At 69.8% G+C, this 20,857-nt stretch overlaps 1 protein-coding gene across 8 annotated transcripts in view; it reads left to right on the top strand.

The window, feature by feature from the left end:
* The window catches only part of PLEC (plectin), a 66,793-nt gene extending 48,204 nt beyond the window's left edge, over positions 1-18,589 (top strand). For 7 of the 8 annotated variants that reach the window (XM_084907264.1, XM_084907268.1, XM_084907269.1 and 4 more), the window contains exons 17-32: positions 353-457; positions 819-914; positions 1,062-1,187; positions 1,818-1,970; positions 2,052-2,206; positions 2,502-2,628; positions 2,712-2,895; positions 3,022-3,179; positions 3,268-3,446; positions 5,398-5,536; positions 5,624-5,980; positions 6,073-6,156; positions 6,707-6,811; positions 6,911-7,009; positions 7,833-11,213; positions 11,309-18,589. In XM_084907264.1, the coding sequence (XP_084763390.1) occupies positions 353-457; positions 819-914; positions 1,062-1,187; positions 1,818-1,970; positions 2,052-2,206; positions 2,502-2,628; positions 2,712-2,895; positions 3,022-3,179; positions 3,268-3,446; positions 5,398-5,536; positions 5,624-5,980; positions 6,073-6,156; positions 6,707-6,811; positions 6,911-7,009; positions 7,833-11,213; positions 11,309-17,542 (11,682 nt within the window). In that variant the 3' untranslated portion in view covers positions 17,543-18,589. The remainder of the gene's footprint in view (positions 1-352; positions 458-818; positions 915-1,061; positions 1,188-1,817; positions 1,971-2,051; positions 2,207-2,501; positions 2,629-2,711; positions 2,896-3,021; positions 3,180-3,267; positions 3,447-5,397; positions 5,537-5,623; positions 5,981-6,072; positions 6,157-6,706; positions 6,812-6,910; positions 7,010-7,832; positions 11,214-11,308) is intronic. The other variant, XM_084907270.1, reaches the window with a different exon arrangement.
* The last annotated feature ends 2,268 nt before the right edge of the window (positions 18,590-20,857 follow it).

Here is a 20,857-nt window from a genome sequence, read left to right as displayed (position 1 = left end):
CAGGCCCCCGGGGAGGGCCCCTCGGTGCTGGCCGGGTGGTCAGCTCCAGGCCCCCGGGGAGGGCCCCTCGGTGCTGGCCGGGCGGTCAGCTCCAGGCCCCGGGGGAGGGCCCCTCGGTGCTGGCCGGGCAGTCAGCTCCAGGCCCCGGGGGAGGGCCCCTCGGTGCTGGCCGGGCGGTCAGCTCCAGGCCCCGGGGGAGGGCCCCTCGGTGCTGGCCGGGCGGGCAGCTCCAGGCCCACGAGGAGGGCCCCTCTGGGCAGGCAGGTCCAGGCCCCCCGGGGAGCCCCCTGCGGGAGCCAGCAAACCGGGTGTGGCCCGACGCTGTCCCTGAGACCGGCTGCCCGACTGTCAGGCGCTGATGCGTGAGCTGGAGCTGAAGGAGAAGAAGATCAAGGAGATCCAGACCACGGGGGACCGGCTGCTGCGCGAGGACCACCCTGCTCGGCCCACCGTGGAGGTGGGGCTCGGGGGACGGGCCTCCGGACCGGGGCAGGGGGGGACGGGGGGCTGAGGGGACTGGGCTGAGGGGGGACGGGGCTGAGGGGACCGGGCTGAGGGGGGACGGGGCTGAGGGGGGATGGGGGCTGAGGGGGGACGGGGGCCTGAGGGGACCGGGCTGAGGGGGGATGGGGGGCTGAGGGGGGACGGGGGCTGAGGGGGACGGGGCTGCGGGCACCGGGGCTGAGGGCACGGGGCTGAGGGCACCGGGGCTGAGGGCACGGGGGCTGAGGGCATGGGGGCTGAGGGCACGGGGCTGTGAGGTCGGAGGACGGCAGGGCCAGGGCTGGGGCTGCAGGCTGACAGGGGCCCGTGTGCAGTCCTTCCAGGCGGCCCTGCAGACCCAGTGGAGCTGGATGCTGCAGCTGTGCTGCTGCGTGGAGGCGCACCTGAAGGAGAACACGGCCTACTTCCAGGTGAGCCTGCTGCCCGCTCGGGGTGCCCCGAGCCCTAGGCCCCCCGGGGCATGCCCCCCCCCGCCCTGCACCGCCCTGCACCGCCCCCCTCCCCCCACCCCTGCGGTGTGCGTGTCCGCCCTGAGCCCGCCTGGCCCCTCCCTGCAGTTCTTCTCAGACGTGCGGGAGGCGGAGGAGCAGCTGCGGAAGCTGCAGGAGACCATGCGCAGGAAGTACACCTGCGACCGCTCCATCACCGTCACACGCCTGGAGGACCTGCTGCAGGACGCCCAGGTGAGCCGGCCCGGGAGGGGCGGGCAGGGCGAGGGCTGCAGCCCTTTCCCCGGACACGGGCCCTCGGGCGTCTCAGCTGGTGCCGAAGGGGCTGGCGAGAGGGGCTGAGGCGGGCGGAGGCGGCATGCCCTGGGCTGGGGTGGGGCGCCCGGAGGCCTGGCTTTGGCAGTGCTGGGGGAGGGACGGAGGAGAGAGAAGCAGGGAGCTGCTGGCTGGGCTCGGTGCTCAGAGGGAGGCCCAGTGGAGGCTGGGGGAGCCCTGGGCAGTCCTGGGTGGGTCTGGCCCCCTGGAGGGCTGAACGGGAGGGGGTGACGGGCAGGGGGAGGGAGAGGGGAGAGGAGACGGGCTGCTTGGGGACCAGAGTGCAGCTGGGCCGTCCCTGGAGGGGCAGCCTGTGGCCTGGGGTCGGCGCTGGCGAGGAGTGAAGGAGCCGGGGAGGCCACGCTGGGGACCTGCCTCGGCCCCGTGTCCCGTTTCCACGTGCCCGGCGCCCTCCTGGGCCGTGGAAGGCCCCCTGGCCTCGGGTGGCGTGCCCAGCGTGCCGGCTCCTTGCACGGGGCGGGGGGGGCCTCACGGACGGTCCCCTGGGCACTTGCTGCCTGGACGCGGCGTGACGGCCCCTCCCCGCAGGACGAGAAGGACCAGCTGACCGAGTACCGGGGGCACCTGTCCGGCCTCGCCAAGCGCGCCAAGGCCATCGTGCAGCTGAAGCCCCGCAACCCGGCCCACCCCGTGCGCGGCCGAGTGCCGCTGCTGGCCGTGTGCGACTACAAGCAGGTGGAGGTGCGCTGGGCTGGCGGCCGTGGAGGGTGCGGGCGGGGCCCGGGGCCGGGCGGGGCCGCACTGACCGCTCCGCTGCCCCAGGTGACCGTGCACAAGGGGGACCAGTGCCAGCTGGTGGGCCCGGTGCAGCCGAACCACTGGAAGGTGGCCAGCAGCGCCGGCTCCGAGGCCGCCGTGCCCTCCGTGTGCTTCCTCGTGCCCCCGCCCAACCCCGAGGCCCAGGAGGCCGTCGCCAGGTGGGTGGCCCGGTCTGGCCGCGGGGGCGGGTGGCTGGGTGGGGGGCGGGCGGCGGAGTGGAGGGTGGGAGGCTGGGTGGGGGGTGGGAGGCCCGGTCTGGCCGCCGGGGTGGGCGGCAGGGGTGGGGGGCAGGCGGCGGGGGTGGGGGATGGGTGGCCCGGTCTGGCCATGGGGACGGGCGGCGGGGGAGGGGGGCGGGTGGCTGGGTGGGGGGTGGGAGGCCCGGTCTGGCCGCCGGGGCGGGCGGCGGGGTGGGGGTGCCTGGCGCTGCTGACCGCTCCCCTGACCTGCCAGGCTGGAGGCCCAGCACCAGGCGCTGGTCACGCTGTGGCACCAGCTGCACGTGGACATGAAGAGCCTCCTGGCGTGGCAGAGCCTCAGCCGCGACCTGCAGCTCATCCGCTCCTGGTCCCTGGTCACGGTAGGCCGGGCCCCGGGCGTGGCGGGGGCTTCTGCCGGGCGGGCCGGCCGTGTGCTCAGCTCCCCGTGCCCCCCTCCCCCCAGTTCCGCACGCTGAAGCCCGAGGAGCAGCGCCAGGCCCTGCGCAACCTGGAGCTGCACTACCAGGCCTTCCTGCGCGACAGCCAGGACGCCGGCAGCTTCGGGCCCGAGGACCGGCTGCAGGCCGAGCGCGAGTACGGCTCCTGCAGCCGCCACTACCAGCAGCTGCTGCAGAGCCTGGAGCAGGGTAGGCTGGTGGCCTGAGCCGGCGGGCGGGCGGGGGGCTTGTGGCCTGAGCCTGCGGGCGGGCAGGCGGGTGGGCTTGTGGCCTGGGTGGACAGGTGGGCGGCGTCTGAGCAGCCCGCGCCCCCAGGTGAGCAGGAGGAGTCCCGCTGTCAGCGCTGCATCTCGGAGCTCAAGGACATCCGGCTGCAGCTGGAGGCCTGCGAGACGCGCACCGTGCACCGCCTGCGGCTGCCGCTGGACAAGGAGCCGGCGCGGGAGTGCGCCCAGCGCATCGCCGAGCAGCAGGCAGGCGCCCGCCCCGCCCGCCCGCCCCCTCCCTCCCCTCCCCTCCCTCCCCGGCCATGCTCAGCTCCCCCTCTCCTCGCTCTCTCAGAAAGCACAGGCGGAGGTGGAAGGGCTGGGCAAGGGCGTGGCCCGGCTCTCCGAGGAGGCGGAGAAGGTGCTGGCCCTGCCCGAGCCCTCCCCGGCCGCGCCCACGCTGCGCTCGGAGCTGGAGCTGACCCTGGGCAAGCTGGAGCAGGTCCGCAGCCTCTCCGCCATCTACCTGGAGAAGTGAGTGTGCCGGCCGCGGGAGGGCGCTGAGCAGAGGGGAGGCCCGGCCGCGGGAGGGCGCTGAGCAGAGGGGAGGCCCGGCCGCGGGAGGGCGCCGAGCAGAGGGGAGGCCCGGCCGCCGGAGGGCGCCGAGCAGGGGGGAGGCCCGGCCGCGGGAGGGCGCCGAGCAGGGGGGAGGCCCGGCCGCGGGAGGGCGCTGAGCAGAGGACCCCCCGTGGGGAGGACAGGCTGGCGGTGGGGGTCTGTGGGGGGGGTGCTCAGGGGGCGGTGGGTGTGGCCCTGGCCAGTGTGGCTTAGTGGTTAGAGGGTCGGCCTATGGACTGAAGGGTCCTGGGTTCGATTCCGGTCAAGGGCATGGTGCTTGGCTGCAGGCTCCTCCTGGTCTGGACCCGTCGGAACGTGTGCAGCAGGCACCCTATCTCTGTGTTTCTATCACATGGATGTTTCTCTCTCCCTCTCGTCCACTCTCTCTAAAATCAATGGGAAACATCCCTGGATGGGGATAAACAAACAAAAAAAGAGGTGGTGGTTGTGGACCAAGGTGGGGGGCATGGATGTGGAGAGGGGTTCAGCCCTGTGCCTGGAAGGCGGGACTTCCTGATGACTGGACCCGGGCTAGGAGGTGGCTCCCGGAGGTGGGGGCTGTGGGAGTGAGGACTCGGGGGTCCCCCCCCCGTGTGATGTCAGCAGATGGGTGTCTGAGGAACGTGTGGACGGGGATGGGCAGAGGGAGCCCAGGAGGGTGAGGAGGGCCCCGGGGGAGGTGACCCTGGGCAGGTGAGGGTTGGGGGTGCCAGCCACCTCCAGCGCTCCTCGGGGTGGCAGGGGGCGGGTGAGCAGGGCATGGGGCTGTGGATGTGGGAGGGGCCATGCCGAGGTCGTGATGAGGGACCTGCACCTGCCTCCAACGTCCTGCCCCCCCCCCCCCCGCCCCCGTGCCTCTGGCTCATCAGCCTGCACACCGGGGCTCACTGCTTCTCCTTCACTGGGGTAGAGAGGACCCCTCCCCCATCGCACCTCAGATGCCCCCTCCTCTGCCCCATCGCATCTCGGACCCCCCCCCCCAGACCCGCCCGGGTCCCCTGTCCTGGTTCCCTTTGACATGGTGGCAACCTTTCACCACGTTTTCTTTTTATTTTATGTTTTTATTGACTTCAGAGAGGAAGGGAGAGGGAGAAGATAGAAACATCAGTGATGAGAGAGAATCATTGATCGGCCGCCTCCCACATGCCCCACACCTGGGATGGAGCCCGTAACCCGGGCCTGAGCCCTGAACGGAATTGAGCTGTGACCTCCTGGTACCTAGGCCAACACTCACCCCTGAGCCGCGCTGGCCGGGCGTTACCCCCGAGGCCCACAGCCGCCGGGCGTTACCCCCCCACGAGGCCCACAGCCGCCGGGCGTTCCCCCCCCCCAGGCCCACAGCCGCCGGGCGTTACCCCCCCCACGAGGCCCACAGCCGCCAGGCGTTACCCCCCCCCCAGGCCCACAGCCGCCGGGCGTTACCCCCCCCCCAGGCCCACAGCCGCCAGGCGTTACCCCCCCCCCAGGCCCACAGCCGCCGGGCGTTACCCCCCCCCAGGCCCACAGCCGCCAGGCGTTACCCCCCCCCCCAGGCCCACAGCCGCCGGGCGTTACCCCCCCACGAGGCCCACAGCCGCCGGGCGTTACCCCCCCCCAGGCCCACAGCCGCCGGGCGTTACCCCCAAGGCCCACAGCGGGCCAGCGTTACCCCCGAGGCCCACAGCCGGCCCAGTGTTACCCCCGAGGCCCACAGCCGCCGGGCGTTACCCCCGAGGCCCACAGGTCCCTCCCCCGCCTGGGCGGGAAGCTGAGCGCTCCCAGGCCCGAGTGAGCTCCGTGTCCGGCCAGCACGCCTCCATCGCCACGCCGGCACCGGGCCCGAGGTCCTCCCGGAGCCGGCCCACCCAGCTCCGGCCTCTCTCCCCAGGCTCAAGACCATCAGCCTGGTGATCCGCAGCACGCAGGGGGCCGAGGACGTGCTCCGGCGCCACGAGGAGCAGCTCAAGGAGGCCCAGGCCGTGCCCGCCACCCTCCCGGAGCTGGAGGCCACCAAGGCCACGCTCAAGGTACCGCCTCCGACGCGCCGGGCGGCGGGCGGGCGGCCGGGCGGCGGCGGGGCCTCGGGCTGACGCGGCACACCCTCCTCCCCACAGAAGCTGCGGGCCCAGGCGGAGGCGCAGCAGCCGGTGTTCGACGGCCTGCGGGATGAGCTGCGGGGGGCGCAGGAGGTGGGGGAGCGGCTGCAGCAGCGGCACGGCGAGCGGGACGTGGAGGTGGAGCGCTGGCGGGAGCGGGTGGCCCAGCTGCTGGAGCGCTGGCAGGCGGTGCTGGCCCAGATCGACATGCGGCAGCGGGAGCTGGAGCAGCTGGGCCGGCAGCTGCGGTACTACCGGGAGAGCGCCGACCCGCTGGGCGCCTGGCTGCGCGACGCCAAGCAGCGGCAGGAGCAGATCCAGGCCCTGCCACTGGCCAGCAGCCAGGCCGTGTGGGAGCAGCTGCGGCAGGAGAAGGTGGGCCTGGCGGGGTGGCTGGAGCCGGGGGTGGGGGTGTGAGGGGGGTGGGGGGGGGGCAGAGCCTGGGCTGACCTCCGCTCCGCCCCCAGGCGCTGCTGGAGGAGGTTGAGCGCCACGGAGAGAAAGTAGAGGAGTGCCAGAGGTTCGCCAAGCAGTACATCAACGCCATCAAGGTGAGGCTCCTGTCCGGCCACACTGCTCAGCGGCTGAGCGCTGACCTATGAACTAGGAGCTCACAGTTCGATTGCTGGTCAAGACCATAGGCCCGGGTTCCGGACTTGACCCCAGTGGGGGGCGTGCAGGAGGCAGCCGATTCATGATTCTCTCTTATCATTGCTGTCTCTCTCTCCCTCCCTAAAATCAATTAAAGGTAATTTTTTTTTTCAAGCCCTAGCCGGTTTGGCTCAATGGGTAGAGCGTAGCCTGTGGACTGAAGGGTCCCAGGTTCGATTCTAGCCAAGGGCACATGCCCGGGTTGCAGGCTCCATCCCCGGTGTGGAGCATACAGGAGGCAGCCAATCAATGATTCTCTCATTGATGAAATTAATAAAAATATATTTTAAAAAACTTTTTTTCAAAAGTGAGGTTTTTGCTTCCTGCCATCTCAGCCAGGCTGGGTCCTGGGGCCTAAGCCCTCAGGGGTGGCCCCAGGCACAGGCCTAGCTGGTGGGGCCGGGACGGCTGAGCCGGCAGCTCACGGTGCCTCCCCGTGTCTCCCCGCAGGACTATGAGCTCCAGCTGATCACATACAAGGCGCAGCTGGAGCCCGTGGCCTCTCCAGCCAAGAAGCCCAAGGTCCAGTCCGGGTCTGAGAGCGTCATCCAGGAGGTGAGGCGGCGGGCGTGGCCGGGTGGCTGGGGGCGGGGCCGGGTGGCTGGGGGCGTGGTGGGGTGGGATTGACACTGGCTGCCCCCCTCCCGCCCCCAGTATGTGGACCTGCGCACACGCTACAGCGAGCTGACCATGCTGACGAGTCAGTACATCAAGTTCATAAGCGAGACACTGCGGCGCATGGAGGAGGAGGAGGTACAGCGGGGGTCGGGGCCGCGGGGGGGGGGTCTGCGGGGGGGGGGGGGAGGGCGGGAAGGCGGGGCTCCCGCTGCCCAGGCGCAGCCCAGAGCTCGGGTTCATCACTTCCTCGGCCCCCCACTCCTGCTGCCTGATGCCACCAATGCCCACCCTGAGCTCGGCCTGCTCCCCACGGTGGCTGGCACCTCCTCCTCCCCATCCTCTGGTCTGCACCTGCCCCACGGGCTGCCCCACCGGCTCTCCTTGGGGTTCTTCCTCCTCGGGAGCCCACGTCGCCGCTTCTCGCTCCTCGCGGCTGCCGCTCTGGAAGAGCTGGGTGCTGGGGTGCTGGACTGCGGGCAGGGCGGGTGTCCTTGGTGAGGCGGGGTACCGGCTCTCTGGCTCCTCGGGCGGCCTCGCCGTGGCCCACCTGCAGCCTCCTCTGTTCAGCGCAGGGTGCGCGTCCTGAGCTGGCGGTCTGCGCCGGGTCCCGCCGGCCGCCTCGGGGTCGGGTCCTGCGCTCACGTGCTCGGGCAGGGCTGATGGTGTGCGGCTCGGGGCCTGCGAGCCTCTGCTTTGCTCTCTCTCCTCGCCTGTCTCGCCGCTTGTCTGAGGGAAGAGGGCCGTGCCTGCGCCTCCTCCCGGGGCCGGTGAGCACCGTGCCAGCTGCGCTCGCTGCCCTGTGTGCCGGGCGGGTGCACGCTCCCTCCGCGCCGGGCTGTGACCTGTCTCCCTGACCCCCACCGTGCTGTCCGCGTGGACTGGTGGTGCCGTGCCCCCTGCGCGCCGGGCCGCACTCACTGTCTCTCTGGTTCTCTTCCTCTCTCTGCCGCGGCCACAGAGGCTGGCCGAGCAGCAGCGGGCAGAGGAGCGGGAGCGCCTGGCCGAGGTGGAGGCCGCGCTGGAGCAGCAGCGGCAGCTGGCGGAGACGCACGCGCAGGCCAAGGCGCAGGCCGAGCGGGAGGCCCAGGAGCTGCAGCGGCGCATGCAGGAGGAGGTGGTGCGGCGCGAGGAGGCCGCGGTGGATGCGCAGCAGCAGAAGCGCAGCATCCAGGAGGAGCTGCAGCAGCTGCGGCAGAGCTCGGAGGCCGAGATCCAGGCCAAGGCCCGGCAGGCGGAGGAGGCGGAGCGCAGCCGTGTGCGCATCGAGGAGGAGATCCGCGTGGTGCGCCTGCAGCTGGAGACCACGGAGCGCCAGCGCGGCGGGGCCGAGGGCGAGCTCCAGGCCCTGCGGGCCCGCGCCGAGGAGGCCGAGGCGCAGAAGCGACAGGCGCAGGAGGAGGCGGAGCGCCTGCGGCGGCAGGTGCAGGAGGAGGCTCAGCGCAAGAAGCAGGCGGAGGCCGAGCTGGCCCTGCGCGTGAAGGCCGAGGCGGAGGCCGCCCGGGAGAAGCAGCGGGCACTGCAGGCGCTGGAGGAGCTGCGGCTGCAGGCGGAGGAGGCGGACCGCCGCCTGCGGCAGGCGGAGGCCGAGCGGGCCCGCCAGGTGCAGGTGGCCCTGGAGACGGCCCAGCGCAGCGCCGCGGCGGAACTGCAGAGCAAGCGCGCCTCCTTCGCGGAGAAGACGGCCCTGCTGGAGCGCACCCTCCAGGAGGAGCACGTCACCGTCACGCAGCTGCGCGAGGAGGCGGAGCGGCACGCACAGCAACAGGCCGAGGCGGAGCGCGCCCGGGAGGAGGCCGAGAGGGAGCTGGAGCGCTGGCAGCTGAAGGCCAACGAGGCGCTGCGGCTGCGGCTGCAGGCGGAGGAGGTGGCGCAGCAGAAGAGCCTGGCGCAGGCCGAGGCGGAGAAGCAGAAGGAGGAGGCCGAGCGCGAGGCGCGGCGGCGGGGCAAGGCGGAGGAGCAGGCGGTGCGGCAGCGGGAGCTGGCCGAGCAGGAGCTGGAGAAGCAGCGGCAGCTGGCGGAGGGCACGGCCCAGCAGCGCCTGGCCGCGGAGCAAGAGCTTATCCGGCTGCGGGCGGAGACAGAGCAGGGGGAGCAGCAGCGGCTGCTGCTGGAGGAGGAGCTGGGGCGGCTGCAGCGCGAGGCCGCCGAAGCCAAGCAGAAGCGCCTGGAGCTGGAGGCCGAGCTGGCCAAGGTTCGCGCAGAGATGGAGGTGCTGCTGGCCAGCAAGGCCCGCGCCGAGGAGGAGTCGCGCTCCACCAGCGAGAAGTCGAAGCAGAGGCTGGAAGCTGAGGCCGGGCGCTTCCGGGAGTTGGCGGAGGAGGCCGCCCGCCTGCGCGCCCTGGCGGAGGAGGCCAAGCGGCAGCGGCAGCTGGCGGAGGAAGACGCTGCGCGGCAGCGGGCGGAGGCGGAGCGGGTGCTCGCTGAGAAGCTGACCACCATCACCGAGGCCACGCGGCTCAAGACGGAGGCGGAGATCGCGCTGAAGGAGAAGGAGGCGGAAAACGAGCGCCTGCGGCGGCTGGCGGAGGACGAGGCCTTCCACCGGCGGCGGCTGGAGGAGCAGGCGGCCCAGCACAAGGCGGACATCGAGGAGCGGCTGGCGCAGCTGCGCAAGGCCTCGGAGAGCGAGCTGGAGCGGCAGAAGGGGCTGGTGGAGGACACGCTGCGGCAGCGGAGGCAGGTGGAGGAGGAGATCCTGGCCCTGAAGTCCAGCTTCGAGCGCGCGGCCGCCGGCAAGGCGGAGCTGGAGCTGGAGCTGGTGCGCATCCGCAGCAACGCGGAGGACACGCTGCGCAGCAAGGAGCAGGCCGAGCTGGAGGCCGCGCGGCAGCGGCAGCTGGCGGCCGAGGAGGAGCAGCGGCGCCGGGAGGCGGAGGAGCGCGTGCAGAAGAGCCTGGCGGCCGAGGAGGAGGCGGCGCGGCAGCGGAAAGCGGCGCTGGAGGAAGTGGAGCGGCTCAAGGCCAAGGTGGAGGAGGCGCGGCGCCTGCGGGAGCGCGCGGAGCAGGAGTCGGCGCGGCAGCTGCAGCTGGCCCAGGACGCGGCGCAGAAGCGGCTGCAGGCGGAGGAGAAGGCGCACGTGTTCGCGGTGCAGCAGAAGGAGCAGGAGCTGCAGCAGACCCTGCAGCAGGAGCAGAGCGTGCTGGAGCGGCTGCGCGGCGAGGCGGAGGCCGCCCGGCGGGCCGCCGAAGAGGCCGAGGAGGCGCGGGAGCAGGCCGAGCGGGAAGCCGCGCAGTCGCGCATGCAGGTGGAGGAGGCGGAGCGGCTGAAGCAGTCGGCGGAGCAGGAGGCGCAGGCCCGGGCGCAGGCGCAGGCCGCCGCGGAGAAGCTGCGGAAGGAGGCGGAGCAGGAGGCGAAGCGGCGCGCGCAGGCGGAGCAGGCGGCCCTGCGGCAGAAGCAGGCGGCCGACGCGGAGATGGAGAAGCACAAGAAGTTCGCGGAGCAGACGCTGCGGCAGAAGGCGCAGGTGGAGCAGGAGCTGACGACCCTGCGGCTGCAGCTGGAGGAGACGGACCATCAGAAGGGCATCCTGGACGAGGAGCTGCAGCGGCTGAAGGCGGAGGTGACGGAGGCGGCGCGCCAGCGCAGCCAGGTGGAGGAGGAGCTCTTCTCGGTGCGCGTGCAGATGGAGGAGCTGGGCAAGCTCAAGGCGCGCATCGAGGCCGAGAACCGCGCGCTCATCCTGCGCGACAAGGACAACACGCAGCGCTTCCTGGAGGAGGAGGCGGAGAAGATGAAGCAGGTGGCGGAGGAGGCGGCGCGGCTGAGCGTGGCGGCCCAGGAGGCGGCGCGGCTGCGGCAGCTGGCGGAGGAGGACCTGGCGCAGCAGCGGGCGCTGGCCGAGAAGATGCTCAAGGAGAAGATGCAGGCGGTGCAGGAGGCCACGCGGCTCAAGGCCGAGGCGGAGCTGCTGCAGCAGCAGAAGGAGCTGGCGCAGGAGCAGGCCCGCCGCCTGCAGGAGGACAAGGCGCAGATGGAGCAGCAGCTGGCGCAGGAGACGCAGGGCTTCCAGCGGACCCTGGAGGCCGAGCGGCAGCGGCAGCTGGAGATGAGCGCCGAGGCCGAGCGCCTGAAGCTGCGCGTGGCCGAGATGAGCCGGGCGCAGGCGCGCGCGGAAGAGGACGCCCAGCGCTTCCGGAAGCAGGCGGAGGAGATCGGCGAGAAGCTGCACCGCACGGAGCTCGCCACGCAGGAGAAGGTGACCCTGGCGCAGACGCTGGAGATCCAGCGGCAGCAGAGCGACCAGGACGCCGAGCGCCTGCGGGAGGCGATCGCCGAGCTGGAGCGCGAGAAGGAGAAGCTCAAGCAGGAGGCCAGGTTACTCCAGCTCAAGTCGGAGGAGGTACCGGGCCCTGCGCTCAGGGGCGGGCAGGGTGGGGCGGGGCGGGCGGGAGGGCGCCCTGGGCCGAGGTCCCTGACCGCCCTCCCCCTCCGCAGATGCAGACGGTCACGCAGGAGCAGCTGCTGCAGGAGACGCAGGCCCTGCAGCAGAGCTTCCTGTCGGAGAAGGACAGCCTGCTGCAGCGGGAGCACCTCATCGAGCAGGAGAAGGCCAAGCTGGAGCGGCTGTTCCAGGACGAGGTGGCCAAGGCGAAGATGCTGCGGGAGGAGCAGCAGCGGCAGCAGCGGCAGATGGAGCAGGAGAAGCAGCAGCTGGTGGCCAGCATGGAGGAGGCGCGGTGGCGGCAGCGGGAGGCCGAGGAGGGCGTGCGGCTCAAGCAGGAGGAGCTGCAGCGCCTGGAGCAGCAGCGGCAGGCGCAGGAGAAGCTGCTGGCCGAGGAGAACCAGCGGCTGCGGGAGCGGCTGCAGCGGCTGGAGGAGGAGCACCGGGCCGCGCTGGCCCACTCCGAGGAGGTCGCCGCCGCGCAGGCCGCGGCCGCCAAGACCCTGCCCAACGGCCGGGACGCCCCCGACGGGCCGGCCGCGGAGGCGGAGCCCGAGTTCGCCTTCGACGGGCTGCGGCGGAAGGTGCCGGCCCAGCGGCTGCGGGACGTGGGCATCCTGCGGCCCGAGGAGCTGCAGCGGCTGGAGCAGGGCCGCACCACGGTGGCCGAGCTGGCGCAGCGAGAGGATGTGCGCCGCTACCTGCAGGGCGGCAGCAGCATCGCGGGGCTGCTGCTGGAGCCGGGCCGGGAGAAGCTGAGTGTGTACGCCGCCCTGCAGCGGCAGCTGCTGAGCCCCGGCACCGCCCTCATCCTGCTGGAGGCCCAGGCCGCCTCGGGCTTCCTGCTGGACCCCGTGCGCAACCGGCGGCTGTCCGTGGACGAGGCCGTGGCCGCGGGCCTGGTGGGCCCCGAGCTGCACCACAAGCTGCTGTCGGCCGAGCGGGCGGTCACCGGCTACAAGGACCCCTACACCGGGGAGCAGATCTCCCTCTTCCAGGCCATGAAGAAAGACCTGATCGTGCGGGACCACGGCATCCGCCTGCTGGAGGCCCAGATCGCCACGGGCGGCATCATCGACCCCGTGCACAGCCACCGCGTGCCCGTGGACGTGGCCTACAAGAACGGCTACTTCGACGAGGAGATGAACCGCGTGCTGGCCGACCCCAGTGACGACACCAAGGGCTTCTTCGACCCCAACACGCACGAGAACCTCACGTACCTGCAGCTGCTGGAGCGCTGTGTGGAGGACCCCGAGACCGGCCTGCGCCTGCTGCCGCTCACCGACCGGGCCGCCAGGGGCGGCGAGCTGGTCTACACGGACTCGGAGGCCCGGGACGTGTTCAAGAAGGCCACCATCTCGGCGCCGTTCGGCAGCTTCCAGGGCCGCACGGTGACCATCTGGGAGATCATCAACTCCGAGTACTTCACGGCGGAGCAGCGGCGGGACCTGCTGCGCCAGTTCCGCACGGGCAAGGTCACCGTGGAGAAGATCATCAAGATCATCATCACCGTGGTGGAGGAGCACGAGCAGAAGGGGCAGCTGTGCTTCGAGGGCCTGCGCGCCCTGGTGCCCGCTGCCGAGCTGCTGGAGAGCCGGGTCATCAACCGCGAGCTGCTCCGCCAGCTGCAGCAGGGCGAGCGCTCGGTGCGCGAGGTCGCAGAGCTGGACGCTGTGCGGCAGGCCCTGCGGGGCAGCGACGTCATCGCGGGCGTGTGGCTGGAGGAAGCCGGGCAGAAGCTGAGCCTCTACGAGGCCCTGAAGAGGGAGCTGCTGCCGCCGGAGGTGGCCGTGGCCCTGCTGGAGGCCCAGGCTGGCACCGGCCACGTCGTCGACCCCGCCACCAGCGCCCGGCTGACCGTGGACGAGGCGGTGAAGGCCGGCCTGGTGGGCCCCGAGCTGCACGAGAAGCTGCTGTCGGCCGAGAAGGCCGTGACGGGCTACAAGGACCCGTACTCGGGCCAGAGCGTCTCCCTGTTCCAGGCCCTGAAGAAGGGCCTCCTCCCCCGGGAGCAGGGCCTCCGGCTGCTGGACGCCCAGCTGTCCACGGGCGGCATCGTGGACCCGGCCAGGAGCCACCGCGTGCCCCTGGACGTGGCCTACGCCCGGGGCTTCCTGGACAAGGACACCCGCAAGGCCCTGAAGGCGCCCCGGGACGAGGCCAAGACCTACGTGGACCCCCGGACGCGGGAGCCGGTCACCTACGGCCAGCTGCAGCAGCAGTGCCGGCCGGACCCGCTGACCGGCCTGAGCCTGCTGCCGCTGTCGGAGCAGGCCGCCCGGGCCCGGCAGGAGGAGCGCTACTCGGAGCTGCAGGCCCGCGAGGCCTTCCAGAAGGCCACGGTGGAGGTGCCGGCCGGCAGCTTCCAGGGCCGGGCGGTGAGCGTGTGGGAGCTGATCCACTCCGAGTACTTCACGGAGGAGCAGCGGCGGGAGCTGCTGCAGCAGTTCCGCACGGGCAAGGTCACGGTGGAGAAGATCCTCAAGATCGTCATCACCATCGTGGAGGAGGTGGAGACGACGCGGAGGGAGCGGCTCTCCTTCAGCGGCCTCCGCGCCCCCGTGCCGGCCGGCGAGCTGCTGGCCTCCGGCGTCCTCAGCCAGGCCCAGTTCCAGCAGCTCCAGGACGGCAAGACGTCGGTCAAGGACCTGTCGGAGGTGGAGTCGGTGCGGACGCTCCTGCAGGGCAGCGGCTGCCTCGCGGGCGTGTTCCTGGAGGACACCCGGGAGAAGGTGACCATCTATGAGGCCATGCGGCGCGGCCTCCTCCGGCCCAGCACGGCCACGCTGCTGCTCGAGGCCCAGGCGGCCACCGGCTTCCTGGTGGACCCCGTGCGCAACCAGCGGCTGTACGTGCACGAGGCGGTGAAGGCCGGCGTGGTGGGCCCCGAGCTGCACGAGAAGCTGCTGTCGGCCGAGAAGGCTGTGACGGGCTACAAGGACCCGTACTCGGGCAGCACCATCTCCCTCTTCCAGGCCATGCAGAAGGGCCTGGTGCTCCGGGACCACGGCATCCGCCTGCTGGAGGCCCAGATCGCCACGGGCGGCATCATCGACCCCGTGCACAGCCACCGCCTCCCCGTGCACGTGGCCTACCAGCGCGGCTACTTCGACGAGGAGATGAACCGCGTGCTGGCCGACCCCAGTGACGACACCAAGGGCTTCTTCGACCCCAACACGCACGAGAACCTCACGTACCTGCAGCTGCTGGAGCGCTGTGTGCGCGACCCCGAGACCGGGCTGCGCCTGCTGCCGCTGAAGGGGGCGGAGAAGGTGGAGGTGGTGGAGACCACGCAGGTGTACACGGAGGAGGAGACGCGGAAGGCCTTCGAGGAGACGCAGATCGAGATCCCGGCGAGCGCGGGCGGCGGTGCCGGCGGCTCCGGCGGCTCCACCATGTCGCTGTGGGAGGTGATGCAGTCGAACCTCATCCCCGAGGACCAGCGCGCCCGGCTGATGGCCGACTTCCAGGCCGGCCGGGTGACCAAGGAGCGCATGATCATCATCATCATCGAGATCATCGAGAAGACGGAGATCGTGCGCCAGCAGAACCTGGCGTCCTACGACTACGTGCGCCGCCGCCTCACGGCCGAGGACCTGCTGGAGGCGCGCATCATCTCCCGCGAGGCCTGCCGGCGGCTGCAGGAGGGCGCCAAGAGCCTGCGGGAGGTGCTGGAGGCCGAGGACGCCTGGCACTTCCTGTACGGCACAGGCTGCGTGGCCGGCGTGTACCTGCCCGGCTCCCAGCAGACGCTGACCGTCTACCAGGCCCTCAAGAAGGGGCTGCTGAGCGCCGAGGTGGCCCGCCTGCTGCTGGAGGCCCAGGCGGCCACGGGCTTCCTGCTGGACCCCGTCAAGGGCGAGCGGCTGACGGTGGACGAGGCCGTGCGGAAGGGGCTGGTGGGCCCCGAGCTGCACGACCGGCTGCTGTCGGCCGAGCGGGCCGTGACCGGCTACCGGGACCCCTACACGGAGCAGCCCATCTCGCTCTTCCAGGCCATGAAGAAGGACCTGATCCCCGCCGAGGAGGCCCTGCGGCTGCTGGACGCCCAGCTGGCCACGGGCGGCATCGTGGACCCGCGCCTGGGCTTCCACCTGCCGCTGGAGGTGGCCTACCAGCGCGGCTACCTCAACAAGGACACGCACGACCGGCTGTCGGAGCCCAGCGAGGTGCGCAGCTACCTGGACCCCTCCACGGACGAACGCCTCAGCTACACGCAGCTGCTCCGGCGCTGCCGCCCGGACGACACCACCGGCCAGCTGCTGCTGCCGCTCTCGGACGCCCGCAAGCTGACCTTCCGCGGGCTGCGCAAGCAGATCTCCGTGGAGGAGCTGGTGCGCTCGCGGGTCATGGACGAGGCCACAGCGCGGCGGCTGCAGGAGGGCCTGGCCTCGGTGGAGGAGGTCACCAAGACGCTGCAGAAGTTCCTGGAGGGCACGAGCTGCATCGCCGGCGTGCTGGTGGACGCCACCAAGGAGCGGCTGTCGGTCTACCAGGCCATGAAGAAGGGCATCATCCGGCCGGGCACGGCCTTCGAGCTGCTGGAGGCCCAGGCGGCCACGGGCTACGTCATCGACCCCATCAAGGGGCTCAAGCTGACCGTGGAGGAGGCCGTGCGCATGGGCATCGTGGGCCCCGAGTTCAAGGACAAGCTGCTGTCGGCCGAGCGGGCGGTCACCGGCTACAAGGACCCGTACTCGGGCAAGCTCATCTCGCTCTTCCAGGCCATGAAGAAGGGGCTGATCCTCAAGGACCACGGCATCCGCCTGCTGGAGGCCCAGATCGCCACGGGCGGCATCATCGACCCCGAGGAGAGCCACCGGCTGCCCGTGGAGGTGGCCTACCAGCGCGGCCTCTTCGACGAGGAGATGAACGCCATCCTAAGCGACCCCAGCGACGACACCAAGGGCTTCTTCGACCCCAACACGGAGGAGAACCTCACGTACCTGCAGCTGATGGAGCGCTGTGTGGCCGACCCGCAGACGGGCCTGCGCCTGCTGCCGCTCAAGGAGAGGAAGCGCGAGCGCAAGACGTCCTCCAAGTCCTCCGTGCGCAAGCGCCGCGTGGTGATCGTGGACCCCGAGACGGGCAAGGAGATGTCGGTGAACGAGGCCTACCGCAAGGGCCTCATCGACCACCAGACCTACCTGGAGCTGTCGGAGCAGGAGTGCGAGTGGGAGGAGATCACCATCTCGTCCTCGGACGGCGTGGTCAAGTCCATGATCATCGACCGCCGCTCCGGCCGCCAGTACGACATCGACGAGGCCATCGCCAAGAGCCTCATCGACCGCTCCGTGCTGGACCAGTACCGCGCCGGCACGCTCTCCATCGCCGAGTTCGCCGACATGCTCTCGGGCAACGCCGGCGGCTTCCGCTCCCGCTCGTCCTCCGTGGGCTCGTCTTCCTCCTACCCCATCAGCCCGGCCGCCTCCCGGGCGCAGCTGGCCTCCTGGTCCGACCCCACCGAGGAGACGGGCCCCGTGGCCGGCATCCTGGACACGGAGACGCTGGAGAAGGTGTCCATCACCGAGGCCATGCACCGCAACCTGGTGGACAACATCACGGGGCAGCGGCTGCTGGAGGCCCAAGCCTGCACGGGCGGCATCATCGACCCCGGCACCGGCGAGCGCTTCCCCGTGGCCGACGCCGTGGGCCGGGGCCTGGTGGACAAGGTCATGGTGGACCGCATCAACCTGGCCCAGAAGGCCTTCCACGGCTTCGAGGACCCGCGCACCAAGACCAAGATGTCGGCGGCCCAGGCGCTGAAGAAGGGCTGGCTGTACTACGAGGCCGGCCAGCGCTTCCTGGAGGTGCAGTACCTGACGGGCGGCCTCATCGAGCCCGACGCGCCCGGCCGCGTGCCCCTGGACGAGGCGCTGCAGCGCGGCACGGTGGACGCCCGCACGGCCCAGAAGCTGCGGGACGTGGGCGCCTACGCCAAGTACCTCACCTGCCCCAAGACCAAGCTCAAGATCTCCTACAAGGACGCGCTGGACCGCAGCATGGTGGAGGAGGGCACGGGCCTGCGGCTGCTGGAGGCGGCCGCCCAGTCCAGCAAAGGCTACTACAGCCCCTACAGCGTCAGCGGCTCCGGCTCCACGGCCGGCTCCCGCACCGGCTCCCGCACCGGCTCCCGGGCCGGCTCCCGCCGGGGCAGCTTCGACGCCACGGGCTCCGGCTTCTCCATGACCTTCTCCTCCTCCTCCTACTCCTCCTCCGGCTACGGCCGCCGCTACACCTCGGGGCCCTCGCCCTCCCTGGGGGGCCCCGAGTCCACCTCGGCCTGAGCCCGCCCGCCCCCTGCCCCCCCGCTCTGCATGTGGCCAGGCCCCCCGCCAGCCGCCCGTCCCTCCTCCTCTCACATTTAAAGGTGTCTTCCTCCCGAGCGGTGCCTCAAGTTTAACCAAAAAGACCCGACTGACGTGTGCCCGGCGTGCCGTCCCGGCCGCCCTGTGTCTCGGGGGGACAGGGCTGGCCTGGCCCCGCCGACCCCCTCACCCCCTCTACCTGCCACTCACCACAGCCAGGTGCCTTGCAGGGCCCAGAGCAGGCCCCCAACCCAGCCCTCCTGTCTCCCCAGGGGTTCTCTGTGGGTGAGGTCCCCCCACCCTGTAGGCTGGCCCCGCTCAACAACCAAGCAGCCCCCAGTCCTGGCTGCTCGGGGCAGGCCCCCAGGTCTGAAGTTTTCTCTTCTGGCTCACAGGCCTTGGGGGGAGGGCGCGGGTCCCGTGTCACCGTCTCTCGAATCCAGAGCAGCCCCTTCCCCACGGGAAGATGAGGGTGCCGCCTGCAGGGCCAGCTGGCCGGGCTCTGCCCCCAGCCCCTGACCCCGACACTCTCCTGAGACCCCAGGCGCTGGCTTCTGCCTTCAGCCTCTGCTCCTAGTAAGTGCCTTCTGTGTCCTCCTCCCACCCCCGGCCCCGAGGGCCCAGCTTGGGTGAGACGGCCCCTTCCCCGGTCACCTGGGGCCTGGCCCTGGCCGGCACGGCTGGGATTGTGCGGGCTCTTTTCTTGGGGACCCGTGGCTCCTGGGGCCTGAGTCCTGCCTAGGGTGCTGCCCGCCCGCCTGCCCGTCTCTCCGGAGCGCAGCCCTCACGGGGCCCGGGCCGGATGGACTGTGTGCGCTGACCCCGCAGCCCAGCCGGCCCCCCTCCTGCTCACCCAGCCCTGGCCCCGGGGCTCCCCCACCCCACACCCTCTGACTGAGCTTTGCATGTTCCACTAACCGGGTGGGCGGCGGGGGAGGGCCAGGCTTCGGCTGCCTCGGGGCAGAACACTAACCTGACCACGGGCGGGCCGGCTGCGCCCACCCCAATAAAAGCAATTCCACCTCCTGCCGTCTCGCCTCTCCTTTGTCCTGGGGTCTGGGGGTGTGGGGTGCGGTGGGCGCCGCGGGCCTCGGCTGAGCTCGGCCCCTGCACCCTGGCCCGGGCTTCAGAGCCAGGCTCCGGCCAAGATGCGGCCAGTTTGTCGGCTGTGGGCGGCTCGGTGCCGCCAGTGCCCAAACTCCCTGTGTCCACCGAGAAGCCCCTCAGGTTCTGACTGACCAGCTGGACCATTTTCCCAGGTGACTGAGTCCACGTGAGCCCGGCCACGGCCCCCGCCCCCTCCACTCGGAGGACCCGGGGCTCCACAGGCCGTCGGACACGGCGGAGGGAGGAGGAAGCAGGGGGAGGGGGACAGATCGGCGATGAAGCATTGCAGAGCTGTCTATTCACCAAGGACGTGGTCATCTATGTGGAGAAATCTAACACATCCTACAAAAACACTGGTAGAGCTACTTAATGAGCTTAGCAAGATCGTGGGGCACAAGATCAGCTACAAAGGGCCATTGTACTATGTTGCAACAATGAACAGTCAGAAACTGACATTTAGAAGATCTTTTTAAAGAGCATCAAAAATATGAGCTTAGAGACCGTGGGACAAAAAGTGTGCAAGACTTGAGCCCCAAAGACAGAGCATTGCGGGGGGATAGTAAACACCTCCATTAGAGCAGCGGGCCCGCACCCCACCTGTGTGGTCATACCAACGTCACCCCAAAAGTTTAATTTTGAAAAGGAGGAAAAATCAGTGGAGAGAGCGAGATCTTGCTCATGGGTCAGAAAGCTCAATGTGGTTAAGATACTCTCCCCAAGTTGAAATATACTTCCAAGCAACTCAGTCAAAATCCCAGCAGGTTTTTTTGTTTGTTTTAGAAACTGACAAGCTGAATCTAGCGCTCACGTGGAAGCCCTGGCCAGGCTGCTCAGGTGGTTAGAGCATGCTCCCCACACGCCCAGGTTGTAGGTTCGATCCCCGGTCAGGGCACAGACGAAAAAGCCACCAATGGCCCTGGGTGGTGTGGCTCATTGGATAGCGTGTCAGCCTGCGGACTGAAGGGTCCCGGGTTCGATTCTGGTCAAGGGCACATGCTCAGGTTCTGGGCTCGATCCCTAGGAGGGGGCATGCCAGAAGCAGCGATCCATGATTTTTGTTGATGTTTCTCTCTCTCTCCCTCTCCTTCCCTCTATCTACAATCAATAAATAAACATTTAAAAAATAAAATAGCCGAAACCGGTTTGGCTCTGGATAGAGCGTCGGCCTGTGGACTGAAAGGTCCCGGGTTCGATTCCGGTTAGGGGCATGTACCTTGGTTGCGGGCACATCCCCAGTAGGGGATGTGCTGGAGGCAGCTGATCGATGTTTCTAACTATCTCTCTCCCTTATTCTCTGTAAAAAATAAATAAAATATATAATAAAATAAAATAATAAAATGGGCTTGGAACACAAGGGGCCGAGAACGGCTCCCAGGAGCTTGGGGAAGAAGAGCGGCCGGAGGACGCCTGAGGGAAGGCAGACAGACAGGCCCGGGCAGGGGGGCGGTGCTGATGGACCAGCAGGCGGCGGAGTCGGGGTGGGGCCGGTGTGGGTTTCCATCAGCCTTTAGGGAAAGGGCAAAGGGCAAAGGCGATTACGCGGCAGGAAGGTCATCGCCCCCACAGGCGACGCTGAGCAGCTGAGCCCCTCGCCGCAGAGGGGCCCGAGGCTCTGGCTGGCAGCCTGGCAGCTCGGCGGTCAGAGCGTCGTCCCCATACCCCAAGGTGCGGGTTCGAGCCCCAGCCAGAGCCGGCCGGTGAGTGCCAGGGTAGGTGGAGCCGCAGACGGCTGTCTCTCTCTCTGAAGTCAGTGCGTCATGTTTGAAAGAAAAGGAAGAAAAACTCGGCGTGACTAGTTGTAATCTAAAACCAAAAAAACACCTCAAAGGAAACACGAGAGAAATCTTCATAATTGCAGGTGAGGCAAACATTTCCTAACACAACACCCAACGCAGGGTCCACAGGAGAGGAGGTTGCTAAACCAGACTTCACTGCTGTCAAGAACTCATGCTCCTCAAAATACACTGAGAGGATTAAAAAAACTCAAAAAAGCGAGCCACCCACGGGGAGAAGGATACTTGTAAGTCACATAACAACAAGTAAAATAAAAAACGTACACCCAGGATCCTATCTAACCAGGAGGGAGTGTGCTGATTGGCCATCACTCCGTCACAAAGACGGCTGCACCCACAGCTGAGCCAATTCCCATAAGGAGCCCTAAGGAGCCATCAGCAGGGACCTGAGGCT

The sequence above is a fragment of the Pipistrellus hanaki genome (assembly GCF_964339955.1).
Source record: "Pipistrellus hanaki genome assembly, contig: scaffold_41, whole genome shotgun sequence".
Taxonomy (NCBI): domain Eukaryota; kingdom Metazoa; phylum Chordata; class Mammalia; order Chiroptera; family Vespertilionidae; genus Pipistrellus; species Pipistrellus hanaki.
Note: the sequence above shows the minus strand (reverse complement) of the source record. Positions and strands in the feature narration are given on the sequence as shown.